The following is a 14803-nucleotide window of genomic DNA, read 5'->3' as shown; positions in this document are numbered from 1 at the left end:
TAGGGATGGACAGATACATAGAAAGGTAGCCCAGTAAGAGGAAGAGGTGATGAATGCTACAGTCGTTTCGAGCTGTAGTGACTAGCAGTGCCTAGGTCACTGCAAAGGCAGAAAGGAGCTGGTTAGGCTTCTCTTGGGTGTGAATAATGTGTTTGGAGCAGAGGGTTTGTGGGAGATTAGGGGTGGAGCAGCTATTCTTATGTTGTTTGATGGAGTCAAGACTTGAATGTTAGCAGGAGTAAACATTTGGTTATGTTAGGGTTCTCTGTTTATTAGGATATAAAAGAACATTGTATTTTTTAGAGCGATTTCTCTAAAATCCATTTTAGAAGTATGTGGGGAGGGATGACACTGATTATGAATCTTTATAAAATTCACTTTGTCCACAGGATTTTTGAAATGTAATAAAATGATATCAAATGCATATTGATTCAACCCTTAGATTAATGGTATTGGCTTAGATGTTATAATGTGGAAAATTTGAGTATTGAAAACTTTTGGTGCTAACAGCGAATAGGTGGTTCAAGAACCTGAAGAACCATAAACAGTTTCCTTATGAAGTCTACAAGTTGTTGGAAGAGAGTGAAGGAACTGGAGAGACCCATGGTTGGCATGAAGGGCCTAACTGGGGAAAATGCCAAATCCAGCCTCAACAGGCTGGGTGGCTAACGTAAGTCAGCATTTAAGTTTTAGGTGCTGTAAGGTAAACACCTAATATAGCTTTCTGGTGGAATTAGGTATTTATGACATTACAAGCCCTGAATTAAAGATGATAATGTTTTCATATACCAATACTATTGTATATTAAGTTCACAATAGCTTTTCAGCTTGAAAATGGATTTCTGGTGGCTCAGGGGGAAAAAATCCCAGTTAAAAAAATTTTAATGTGTAAACCTTAACCTGGTTTATTGAGGAAATCCAAGCAAAATATACCCAATACCACAAATAATGTTTATTTTACAAGACATGTGCTCAGATTGTTCATAAATGCTTAACTGGCTATTGCCAAGAAGTAGAGGATATATTCTGTAGTGCAAAGAAACACCACTGATTCTGACCCAGAGGAGAGAGTTTGAATCCTAGCTCTACCGCTAACCAGCAATGGCCCTCCAGGCTTCCGTTCTGTCATTGTAAAATGGGGGTTAATAGATCAGGGATCGTCACTTGAAAAAGGCATTTGAAGACATTGAGAGTTCAGTTATTTAATATTTTAGATATGGAAATCGAAGTGTATGACTTTGGAGACCAACTCACATAGCTATTGAAGCAACAGCTAGGCAAGTTGATAGTTTAATATTCCATGTCCTTAATTGCAGTAGAGGGGCCAGCCGCTGAGAGGGAGCAGCTTATCCTGGAATGAGGTCTGTCTAGTGCTCTCACTGCTGCTTTGTTGCTGGGGGTCGTGTTGAGGACGAAAGTAATGCACTTGAAAATGCTTTATGATTATAAAAGTATGTTGTCTTCCACATACTAAATACTCAAGAATAACGTTGGATTTATTTGCCTCTGAGTTAATTTTGATCTTTTAAACTTCTCAAGAAAAAGTGGTAGTACTTGGTCATTAACAAGTATAGTGGTTGTAGGATACAGGATGTCTGAGATTCAAAAGCACAAGGCTGAATAATCTGTGCGGGAACTGAAGCCAGTTTCTGTTGCGTCAAGTTGCTTGGAGGAGTTTCTCTGGCTGTTTGGGAGGACAGGTCCTCGCCTGGCATTAGGTGTGAAAGATTAGCAGCAACAAGAGCAGAGTCCCGAATCTTGGCTGTTATTTTGCATGCATACGTACATTTCCTGACAAGTTACGGGCTATTTATTTAGAGTCATATAATCATTGGATTTTTAGAACTAGAATAAAGCCTTTTAAAAACTTATCCTAGCCCTTTCATTTTATATATGATGTCACTGAAGTAGAGAGAAGGGAAATGACTTTCCTAAGGTCAGTTTGCAGGATTCTTAGGTAGCTCAGCCCCCCAAAACGATGACTCTCCTCCTTCAAATAATTTTTTACTTTTAAAAAATCAAGACTGGTACAGAATGCTTTCGTTAATTGCTTTTGCTGTTATTAATACACGTATAACAAAATACGAATGTGGTGGTTTGATATTAATAACTGCACATTTTAATTCTAGCAACAAACACTTAGTTTTTTACTTTTTATTTTTTTGTGCCACCTATATAAATTAACTCTTTGCAAAGTAATTTCTTTTCAGGCATAATCCAGATTACATTACACTTAGATATTTAATACTAGTCATCGATGCTGACGCAATTATTTTAAATTATTAATATATGTATGCACATGGTTTGAGAAAAAAATCTCTTTTATTCCTTTCCTCCCCAGAGACAGTCATTTTTAATTCTTAGCTATTCTGGTGGCTTATATAAACCTTTACCTTTGTCCTACCTTTGTATTTCTAAAAAATAAAACATTATATTTTTAAATTAGTAGGCTTTATTTTTCCGAGCAGTTTCAGGTTCACAGCAAACTTGAGCAGAAACGACAGAGATTTCCCATACACCTTTGCCCCCACATGTGCACTGCCTCCCCCACTACAAACATCCTACACCAGAGTGGGCCATTCATGAACCTACACTGACATGTCGTTATCCCCCAAAGTCATGGTGTACATTAGGGCTCGCTCTTGGTGGTGTACATTCTCTGGGTGTGACAAATGTACAATGACATGTCTCTACCATTATAGTATCATAAGAGTGGTTTCATTGCACTAAAGATCCCCTGCACTCTGCTTGTTTATCCCTCCCGTCTGCCCCTAACTCCTGGCCACCACTGATCCTTTCTCTGCCTCCATAGTTTTGCCTTTTCCAGAATGTCATTTAGTTGCAATCATATAGTATGTAGCCTTTTCAGATGGGCTTCCTTCATGTAGTAATAAATATACATTCATTTAAGATTCCTCCATTCTCATGGCTTAATAGCGCATTTATTTATTTTTAATGTGGATATATATATATATATATATATATATATATATATATATATATATCCGGTCATGCGGCACATAATGATGTTTCTGTCAACTGGCCGACCACATATACAGTGGTGCTCCCATAAGATTATAATGGAACTGAAAACTTCCTATCGCTTAGTGACAGCTTAGCCATCATATCACAGTTACTCACATTTGTGGTGATGCTAGTGTAAAAAACCTACTGTGTTGCCAGTCATAAACTATAGCTCATACAATTATAGTAGTAGGCTATACCATCTGGGTTTGTGTAAGTATATTCTGTGGTGTTTGTACATCATAACAAGGCATTTCTCAGAACCTATCACCGTTGTTAAGTGTTGCATGACTGTTTTTTTTTTTAATTAAGCAGAGAGTCCAAAATGTAATAGTTCATTTCTTTTTAGCACCAAGTAATATTCCATTGTCTGGATGAACTACATACACATAAATTCACTTTATGCATATATACAGTTATAGCCTTCATATAAATCTTAGAGTTGAAATTAAGTGTGTACATTTTAAAATTTGATAAAAATATGATAACTTTGGTTTAAAAAGGTGCCCCCTACAGAGAGTATACTAATTATTGTCCCACCATAACCATTTTACAGAGCCTTGCCAATATTGTAGAAGATATTTTTGTAAGTTAAAAGTGGAAATCATATTGTGATTCTTACATGCATTTTCTCTTTACAAGTGAAGCTGAACATCTCCCGACATATTTAAAAGCTGTTGCTAACTTTTGATGAAGGTTTAGCAATCGTTTTTAATTCCTGAAAGCTTTTTTTCACTCATTGCTCCTTGTATGAACGCACCATTTTAAGTTGGTATAATTACATAACTGTTTTGATATATTTGCTTTATTATTATGTATCCATCTTATCAATCCATGTTAACTTTTGATTTTTTAGGATATTTTTAAAAGATCCTTTTGGTTGTTGAACTTTATTTCCAGAAGATATGTGGCTATATTTTATACATTTGATGAGTTGTTGCATATATTAGTTCTTTGAGAAACCATGAAAACATGGAATGGATATTTGAGTTTATTTCATCCACCCCCTTAATTTTTACAAATGATGAAAATGACAGGTAAGGTACTGATAAAGGTAACAAGTGACAATTCTGAGGCTAGAATCCATATTTTTTGACTCCTAACTCTAGGCACTTTCTGTTCCACTGTTAAGACATCATAAATGAGGGTATTAGTACCATGTCTTAACTTCTATTTTTTTAACTTTTAAAACTAGCCATCACTACTAGTGACTGTATCTGTAGTACACTGTACTTTACCACTTTTTAGTCTCTCCTTGTATTTTACTTTTTAGACTCTCCATGTTGGCATGACATTGATATTTTTAAATCTTGGTCTTAATCCTTTGAACTTGTCAGAGTTGTTTTTGTAAAACTTATGTTCCACTTACAGTACCGTTGAGTTTCTTATCCAATAGTAAGTCAGAGGAGGATGTTTTTTCCCTCTGTATTCAGTGACTTTACACTTAGCCAACACTAACACCCATTTCATGAAGGCTTTTGTCTTTATCCAAATGTTCCACTCTGCCTTAGCAGAGCAGTGCAAGGTCATGGCGCCTGTCTTTTTTTTCTTCAGATGAAATTAATAACTTGCTCCAACAGTAGTTTGTTCTAGGACATTTCCAGCCAGATGGTGGAAAGTTCTTGGGATAATATGGCAGCCAAAGCAACACTTTGGCTTTTTAAATTTGACTTTGTTTTGGTGATTGTGTAATGAAAATCTTCTGAAGATTATACAAGGACATTAAAACAAGAAAGATCTATTGGCTTAAAACATTTTTCATCTTTTAAAAACCACCACACTCAGCATGGTAAAATTTTGGTTTCTTTCAAGTATTGGTCTGCCTGGCTCTTTTCCCTGATTATTTGGCACTTAACATAGCCCAATTAATATATTTTAAATTTTGTTTTCATAGGAATCTAACATTGCCTTGAATTCATTTTTTTTTTGAGCATTATAGAAAGTTAGAGCAAGAGTGACATTAGAGATCATCTAGCCCAATTTACTATTTACATTACAAATAAGAAAACCGGGACCCAGAGATAGTTATTTGTTGAAGATAACAGAGTGAGTTTAATAGGCAACTTAGAACAGGTCCTGGGTTTTCTAATTTTAGCTCGATGACACCTACAGCATGCCACAGTGTGACTCAGTTTTTGTTTTTTTTTGTGTTTTTTTTTTAAATGTTATTATTGGGAAAGGGGAACAGTGTGTCAATCTTAGTTGTGGAGGGCGCAGCTCAGCTCCAGGTCCAGTTGCCGTTGCTAGTTGCAGGGGGCACAGCCCACCATCCCTTGCGGGAGTTGAACTGGCAACTTTGTGGTTGAGAGGACGCTCCAACCAACTGAGCCATCTGGGAGCTCAGCAGCAGCTCAGCTCAAGGTGTCATGTTCAATCTTTAGTTGCAGGGGGCGCTGCCCACCATCCCTTGCGGGACTCAAGGAATCGAACTGGCAACCTTGTGGTTGAGAGAGTCAGTTTTTTGTTTACCCTTATTTCAATGTCATTAGATTTTAATTAATAAAAGTTTAATTTTAAGACAATCTTCTATTTTTAGTTCTTGATTAACTTAATTTTTAAATAGATGATGCATTTATATTGTTCAAAAATCCAAACACATAAAAGTGTACATGAGGTATATGTGGTCAAAATGAGATTAGATATTATCCTCACACCATGTCTCGTAATATTTTTTTCCCCAAGGAATTTTGCAATAGAGACAACCAGTTTGAAGCAAATAATTCTCCCATTTGTTTTTTTAATGCCCTTCCCATTTAAAAAATTTAAATTAAAAATAATAGTCACCTGTAATCTCATCTCCTAGTATTGCGGTTTTTATTTTTTGCATATTAGCATCTGCATGTACATTCATTCATGTGGTACATACTACTCTGCTGTCTTTGCTCAATATTACATCATAAAGTACATATTTCAATAAAGTGTTTCAAAAGCAGATGGGATAACTCATTTTATGAGGCCAGCATAACTCTGATGCTAAAGTCTAAAATGGCATTACATAAAAACAAAATTACAGACTGATATCTCATGAATAGAGGAGGAAAATCTTTTTTAAAGAATTAGCAAATTGCATCCAGCAATATATGAAAAGGATATGACATCATAACTAAGTGGGGCTTATCTCAGCAATGCAATATTGTTAACATTTGAAAATCAATCTATATAATATGCACATTATGTGGCAATATAATATTCCACATTATATTGCAATATAATATGTCCCCCCCATCCCCCAAAAAAGAGTGAGAAACCATGTGATTGTCTCAGTAAATGTCAAAACAGCATTTGACCAAATTCAACATTCATTCAGGAAAAAGAACTCGCAAACTAGGAATAGAAGGAAACTAGTAGATGTCGTTAAAGTTAAGGGCCTTTTGATGGGGAGATTGTCCTTTATTTTCCTCGTGGGCCCAATCTAATCATATGAGTCCTTAAAGGTAGAAAAGGAAACCAGAAAGGTGGGTCAGAGAGATGCCACAGGAGGAGTCATTCAAAGCTGTTATGGGCTTTCAAGATGGAGGAAGGAATCCATGAGTCCCCACCTCTAGAAGCTGGGAAAGTACCCTTAGTTTACAGCCAGCAAGAAAATGGGGGCCTGGGTTTTACAGCCAGGAGGAGCTAAATCCTGCCAACAACCCAAACCTCCAGAATGCAAAGCAGCTTGCTGACACCTTGATTTTAACCCCTTGAGACCTGTACTGCAACTGCAGAACTGTATGATAACAAATTTGTGCTGTTTGAAGCTGCTAAGTTTGTGGCGATTTGCTAATAGCAGCAATATAAAAACTAATGAAATGTATCCAGCTTCTCAAAGCAGATAACTTCAGCAAATTAAATTTGTTAAATATAGAATTTTAGAGGATTTATTCCAATTAATGTTTGATAAATACCCTATACTATATGTTGAGTACTACTAGGTACTTTCCCATAAACGGCCATTTTAATGTTTAATGCCTGTATTTTTATATATGTGTGTTCAAATACAAAATGTTACGTGTACATGCATTTTTAATATATACAAACAGAATTGTGTTACAGAACTCTTTCAGTTTTTTACTTTTTCCTCTCATAACTGTCGTTAAGAGTTACCTGTGATGCTAAATGAGCATCTGGTGTGTTGCTGTCAAAGCTGCTCCACTGTCGGCCTCCACCACATTTTACTTCTCAGTTCCTCAGAGATGGACAGACACCTGGACTGCCTCCAACTTTGTCACACCACAAATAATGAATGTCTTCATATTATTTAGTATCTATTACTGCATAATAAATTCCCCTAAGACTTAGCTGTTTAAAACAACATTGTTTTTAGGATCAGGAATCTGGGGACAGTGTAGCTTGGTGCCTCTGACTCAGGTGTCTCATGAGGTTGTAGTTAAGCTTATGACTGGGGCTCTGGTCTCATATGAAGCCTCAACGAGGGAGGACCTGCTTCCCAGATTTCTCCTTTGGCTGTCGGTGGGATGCAATGCCCGTAGGGCTGTGGGACTGAGGGCCTCAGTTACTCACCGGCTGCTGACTGGAGGAGACTTCCCTTCCCCAGCTCTGCCTGGCGGACTTCTCCATGTGTCAGCCCGCAGTGAGGCAGCTGGCTTCCCTCAGATGAAGCAAATAGAAGAGCGAGAGCTTGCCTAACACAAGTCAGAATCTTTTTGAAAGCTAATCTCCTCTCAGAAGTGGTATCTTATCACTTTTACTGTATTCTTTTTCTTTGTTAGAAACGAGTCACTAGATCCAGCCTACTACACTCACGGGGAGGCAATTACACAAGGGCACGAATATCAGGAAGCAGGGATTATTGGGGGTCATTTAGAGGGTGTCTTCCACAGTCCTCAGACATATTTCTGTGAATTTTTCTTTGGCATATGTACATATACTGGGTCATAGGTTGTCCTCTGTAATGACTGCACTGGTTGATGTTCCCAACAGCAATGCATGAGGGTTTATATCTCATCATATGCCTGCCACTGCTTTACATGTAGGGCATAAAGGGATATTACATTGTTTTAAACCGTTTGTATCTTTTGCTCTTTTTCTCTAGTGGAGTTCTTAGCTTTTTCTTGGCCATTTGCAGGAGTTGCTTGTAATATTCTAGACGTTAGTTTCTTGTTTTTCTTCCAGTCTATCGTCTGCCTGTTAACTTTGTTAGGGTTTCATTTGTTGAGCAACAGTCCTTCATTCTGAGGTAATTAAGTGCTTTTTTTTTTTTTTTTTGGCTTTAGAGTTTGTGCTGTTACGCTTTTGTGTAAGAAGTTCTTTCTTGTGCTTATGTTATAAATATATCATTGTACATTTTCTTCTATTAACTTTAGTTTTACCATTCATATCGAAGTATTTAATTCATCTGTAGTAGGTCTTTGATATGTTTTAAGATAGGGATCCATCATTTTTTATTTTAATAAAATGAGCCAGTTTTCCTTAGAATCATCTTCTGTACAATCTGTGTTTTCTCCATTGATTTGTGGATCCAGCTTTACTATATATTGTTTCCATATATACATAGGTCTGAGATACACATTCATTTTTCAACTGAGTTCCATTGGTCTGTTTATTTTTGTGTGTGTGTGCAAATATCATGCTGTTTTTATTACTATAGCTGTATAGCATGGTACGATATCTGATAAGGAAAGTCCCTACCTTCACTCTTCATTTTTCAGTTTCACTTAGCTATATGTTTATTATTTCATAAAAATATTAGAGTCAGTCTATGAGGTTCCTGAAAAAAATCCAGTGAGAATTTTAGTTATGATTGCATTGACTTTAAGATTAATTTGAGTAGAATTTAGATCATCCATTTAGAATTTAGATCGTTCCATTCATGTTATCCTTTGCATCCTTTGTTAGATCAATTGCATGGGCATTTTGTGGTGTTTTGTATACTTTGTTTTAAAAATATGTTTCTATCAGCAATAACTCTTTAAAATATCTGGGAGAATTTAAGCTTGCCCACTCCTAGAATCAAGTCATCTTCAATTTGTTTAATGGGCCTCATTTAAGTAGGTGGTAAGTATTTTTCTTTGGGTTTTTCATGAATATTTCAGTTCCGTAAAAATATTTTGATATTCTTTTGGAACTATTACTCTTTTTACTGTGTTGTTGAGTTGCCCACTTTCCTGGTCTAACATGTTAACTATTCCCCATGATAATTGTGTTTAAACTTTTGCAGTAACTGAAGATTTCTTGATGTATTTATTCCTGTTTGTGCCTCCTGCTCAGCTGAAGTTTTATTTCCTTTTTCTTTGATCTAAGATTTGTTTCTAAAAAGGGATAATGATGTTGGGAGGGTAAGAGTCATGCTTCATAATAGAAATATGCTTAATAAAACAGGAATAATTTGTTTACTATTCATACTGTGCTGAACATGCTGCATTGGCCTGGAGAATGTGGGCACTAGAGATGGAAGATCAAGGGTATGCCATTGTTCTCATTGTAAAGCGATTGTCAACTTGAAAAAACATTGTTTTCTTACCTGCACTGTGATTTCTCTTCAGTTATACAATCTGAATATTTGTTTCTGTGTTATAACTATATAAGAATGAACAGAAGGGCTTTAGAGTGGAACTTCAAAGCAGAGCACTGCTGGGAACTGTTTCAATTAATACCCTAATAGACTTGTAGGAGATGGGAACTGGAAGAGAGGAAAGTAGTGGAATACCTGACCCAAGTATAAGAGCCGACTGGGAAAGTTTTCTTAATTTTTATGTTAAACATATTAGTATTTTTTTTAATAATCTCAAACATGTTGAATATTTAGATTTGAGTTTTTAAATGTATAGTTTGTTCAGAAAAGAACAATACCTTAATCTTCCAAACTGATCATTATTCTGTTTTATTTCCTGTTTCTCCAGAGATATTACATATGAAATATCAGTAGAAGCTATATCAACAATGGTTGTTTTCCTTTCCTGCCAACTCTTCCACAAGGAAGTTTTGCGACAGAGCATCAGTCACAAGTATTTGATGCGAGGTCGATGGTATGTTTTTATTTTGAATTTGTCTAGTTTTTATTGTACAAATCTATATTTCTGGTCTTGTCCTGTTACCTGAGTATTGTTCCATGTTACCAACCAGACATTCCTCTGGTTGTTCTATCAGCACTTCAAACCCAACATATGAAGAACCAAATTCTGCTTTTGCCCAAACTGTTTATCCTTCCTGCCCTGTTTATTCCCCAACTCCATTACCTTCTCTAGCAGTGTCTTTGTAGAACTGAAACTTTGAAGTCACCTTTTGTCTTCCTTCTTTATTATTATCTTTGGCTAAGCAGTCATCCAATCATATTTGTTCATTGAAATTATTTTTTTATACCTTCCCCTTCTCCCCGTCCCACTTAAACTGCTGTAACCTGTGCCCTGTTACCATGTGTTTGGATGACTTCAACAGTCTCTTTACTAACTATTTCCACTCTCATTTAGTCAACAAATCTTTATTGTGTGCTAACCCTGTGGCAGGCATGCGTTAGTATGCTTCTGTGCTCCTGAGCAGAAGCTTACACTGTCCTGTGGGTGGGGATGGGAATAGGTAAATAGGAAATACACACACACACACACACACACACACACACACCCATAACTTCTAGTGACACAGTCTTCACAGAATTTTAGAATGTAAAACAAAGACAAAGTAGCTTTGATTAAAGTCCTCAAGGAGTTGGGAGCTTTGTCTTTGTCACATGCTTCTTACTACCTTGGTTATCTCCATGGCATCTTCACTTATAATAGGAAAAGGACCTGAGCTTTGGTTCAAGAGTCTATTAAAAAAGTTTTCTCTAGGTTGCAGGACCTGATCTATCTATCATCAATTTGTAGACACATATCTCTTTTCACCTATTTTCTCTCCCTTCTCTTCATCTGTTACTTAAAAGCAAAAAGTATTAACGTTAAAAAAAATCAATGTATATACAGATGTATTTTTTTGTATGCATGCATATGTTGAATAATGTCATACTTAAAAAACATAGTTTTTATATTATTGCTTTGTAGTTCTTGATTTTCTCTACTTATTCTGTGTTACTGCCTCCTTTCAAGCGCCAGGTACTGTGTGATACACTGAATGACAACATCTCACTTGTTATACAGATTACACATAAGATAACTGAAGTTCAAGAGTTGAAGTGATTGGACCGATACCTTATGGCATAGGAAGGAGGAAAGTCAGAATTAAGCCTCAAGTCTGAGCTCAAACCCCATGGTCCATTTCTTTTAATTGTGCTAATCCCTTTATATTAGTAGGTTATATAGATTGTATGTGTCATTATACAAAATCAGGTGACTTCCATAAGCATGACTTTGATTTTCTTCTTTTTCCTTTTTGTGTAGTCTTCCATACACCAGCAAACTGGTGAAAACCTTGTTATATAACTTTATCAGACAAGAAAAGCCACCTCCTCCAGGAACGCACGTTTTCTCTCAGCAGTCGGAGGGGGGAGGACTGCTGTATGGACTTGCATCGGGAGTAGCAAGTAAGCCTTACCAGACATAAGAAATTCTGTTCCCTTGGCTGCCACTACTAACATTGCATCTGTACAGCTGGCTAACTGTGAAATACTCAAAAGTAATTTAAAATATTAATTTTTGCATTTGGTGCAGTGATTTCTGCAGTGAAATATATGCAGGTAATGAATAGATGCTTGACCTAACATACACCATTTTGTATAAGAATGATTATCAATAAATATGCATGCATGAGTTCTAGCTGTACAATATGAATACAGTTAAGCTCTTGGAAACTTTTTACTGTTGTGTTTCATGAGGAAATCATTCTATTTTATTGGTTAGGATTTTATGTGACTAATTGGGTATAGTTTTTTTTTTTATTATACTCAGTGTTTCATTTGTTAATGACAAATTAGTATATTTTGAAGCGTTTTGTTATAAATTCAGAAGTGGCACAAAGGTGAGTTTTATTAGATGGGAAGCAAATTTTGTTAGGTGACCCAATCCTTTCCCACTGTACGGTAAATAAAGCCTCATTTCTGCTTCACAGTGTTCAGACCTAAAGACAGGACCTGGTTCCAAGTGGTTGGAACTGAACTTTTGCTTTATTCCAAAGGAGAAGCACAAACTAGACTGACACTCTGGTAGCTGTAAGGTCTGCACGGGTGCTCTTGCTAAACCAGCAGTACAGTCTACGGTCTACTTAATTACATAGGGCAGAGTTCAGCTGTTTGAAGGAGTTTCAAATGGAGTTGAACTCGACAGCTGAATTGTGGCTGTAACATCCTCTCCACATGCAGGGAGGAACGTCAGTTTGATACGAAAATGTCGCACTGTGTGATAACTTATTAATGAGTCTTGGCAACCTCGCTGTTGACTTGAGAAATTGATCTATGAACCAGGCTTTCTAAATTTGCCTTCATTTGATTTCTTCTAATATTCTGAGTTGAATTACATTTGTGATCACTCATGGCTTGGTCTCTGGTGCTGAGCAGGCCACCAAATACCAGACCCGCAGAGGTCCGTTCTCCGAGTCACTTTACCCATTTCCCTCATGTTTCAGATGTGGAGGCTGTACTCAGCTTGCTCATTCATGGCCTCTGAAGGCAGCACAAGAATGACTTCTTGTGTCCCGTGGGAAGCTTCATTAATCCGTTACTGTTTTCTTTTCTTGATCATTAAACTGGCATAGGTATTTAAACGCTGAGCATTTTGTAACACTTCAGTGTGTTTGGAGATTTCTGGGAGGAAATAAGTTCATTAACTGCTTTCTTCAACGCAATGGCAAAACTCTGCAGTATTTTTCTTTTGTAAGAAAACATAGATTTGTGTTTGGTTTTTCGTGCAGTTATATGTCATCAGAATGTAGTCCAGGATGGCATGTGGTGTCATCACCTAAGTACCAGGTGCGAAAAACTTAACATCTGAATTTCAGATCCTCTCCCACCTAGTTAGCAGTATGTTGGAAGGAAGTCCCTTAATTTTCCTACCACCCAGGTTCCTTGTCTTCTGAATGAGAAGGTTGGGATAGATGATCTCTGAGGTTATTTCCATATAACTTTCAATGATTCTATGGTCTTTTGCCCCACCATTTAAAAATTTAATATTCAGTTAGAGGCATTAAAATAGACTTAATGATTTTTTAGTGTGCTAGTCAAAAGACGTTTTATACAGCTTTCTTCCTAAATCTTTACAAAATTATTCATGTAAAAGTATGTCACGATGGAATAATTATTCATTATTTCACAGTATGTGACTCAAAGGATTATAGAAACAACAAAAGGACATTTTCCTGAAAAGCGCAGCTATGTATTGTGGGCTAAATAAAATGTAAAGTTGATCCCAGTATGTAATTTTGAATTAAGCCACATTCCAGGAAAATCAATCAAATTTACAAAGAAAATTTGACTTTAGTTGTGTAATCACCTTTGATGATCTTTTGGTTGGTAGTTAAGGAATTTTCTTACTTTAATGTTGGGTTGAGAAAATGTGATTTGGAAGTTCCTCACTGAAAAGAAATCATGTTTCAGCTAGATACAAATTATTAACTCCTTTGGATTATATTCGTTTTCCTTGGGATTGAATTATTCCTGGACATAGAAAGTATTTCCTTCCATAGCGTTATGTGTATTGTAATGTTTTGCTGAAATTATTTCCTTTGAAACAGCATGCCTTATTTTGGAAAGTTTCATAGTTTTGAATAGTGACGTTTAGTTGACACTGGCAGGGGAAGAGGAGAATCCTGTGCGAGAACTGGGTCCACATGGCTGGGCCCTCACAGGAGTTAGGCAAGGCCTTCTCCAGTTTATTCTCAAATTTTCAGGTTATTTCTAGTTATTCTATTAATTGTTTCCCAGACTCCAGCAAAAACTCTGTTTCATCTTGTATGCCTTACACTCTTTTTCATGCCTTTGCTTGGGTTATCTCTTTAACCTAGAGTCCTACTTCCTCCCCTCTCTGACTTTGATTTCTGCACATCCATCCATTAAGGTCCATTTCAAATACCACCTTCTCCGCAAAGACTTATTTTCTCTCTCCTAGCAAGATGTGATCTTTTCCTTTGGTACTTACTCGGCCGTGTGTTATGATTACTGTGTAGAAGCATCAGTCCCCCTATGTTGGCTCTATATACAAGACAATGAGAGCTAGCATGTCTGTAACACTTCTGAGTTTACAGAGCAACTTTTTGTGTATCTCACTGTATTCTCATAGCAACCTTGTGAAATAGATGCATTTACTTTTTTTTTTAAACTGCAATTACTTTTTTTTTTTAAGATTTTATTGGGGAAGGGGAACAGGACTTTTTATTGAATAACAGTGTGTACTTCCAGGACTTTCTTCCAAGTCAACTTGTTGTCCTTTCAGTCTTAGTTGTGGAGGGCGCAGCTTAGCTCCAGGTCCAGTTGCCGTTGCTAGTTGCAGGGGGAGCAAACCCACCATCCCTTGCGGGACTCAAGGAATCAAACCGGCAACCCTGTGGTTGAGAGGACACGCTCCAAACAACTGAGCCATTCAGGAGGCAGCTCGGCTCAAGGTGCCGTGTTCGATCTTAGTTGTAAGGGGCGCAGTCCACCGTCCCTTGCGGGACTCGAGGAATTGAACTGGTAACCTTGTGGTTGAGAGCCCACTGGCCCATGTAGGAATTGAACTGGAAGCCTTCGGAGTTAGGACCACGGAGCTCCAACTGCCTGAGCCATTGTCCGGCCCAGATGCTTTTACTTTTTAATGGATAGATGCAGAGATGTTCCTAGTTACTAAATTACCTGTCTAAGATCACGTAGGTGATGTCGGTTTGCACTTGAGCTTAGTTCCTTTGACTTGTGAACTTTGCTGTCGTATCTTTCATTATC

The 14803-nt window shown here is 37.0% G+C and overlaps 1 protein-coding gene across 3 annotated transcripts in view; it reads left to right on the top strand.

Moving 5' to 3' along the window:
* The window catches only part of DYM (dymeclin), a 271365-nt gene that overhangs the window by 63765 nt on the left and 192797 nt on the right, over nt 1–14803 (top strand). For all 3 annotated transcript variants that reach the window (XM_033087487.1, XM_033087488.1, XM_033087489.1), the window contains exons 7-8: nt 9867–9992; nt 11337–11479. In XM_033087487.1, coding sequence (XP_032943378.1) covers nt 9867–9992; nt 11337–11479 — 269 coding nt within the window. The remainder of the gene's footprint in view (nt 1–9866; nt 9993–11336; nt 11480–14803) is intronic.

This window comes from Rhinolophus ferrumequinum, chromosome 19 (assembly GCF_004115265.2).
Source record: "Rhinolophus ferrumequinum isolate MPI-CBG mRhiFer1 chromosome 19, mRhiFer1_v1.p, whole genome shotgun sequence".
In the NCBI taxonomy this organism is placed as follows: domain Eukaryota; kingdom Metazoa; phylum Chordata; class Mammalia; order Chiroptera; family Rhinolophidae; genus Rhinolophus; species Rhinolophus ferrumequinum.
Note: the sequence above shows the minus strand (reverse complement) of the source record. Positions and strands in the feature narration are given on the sequence as shown.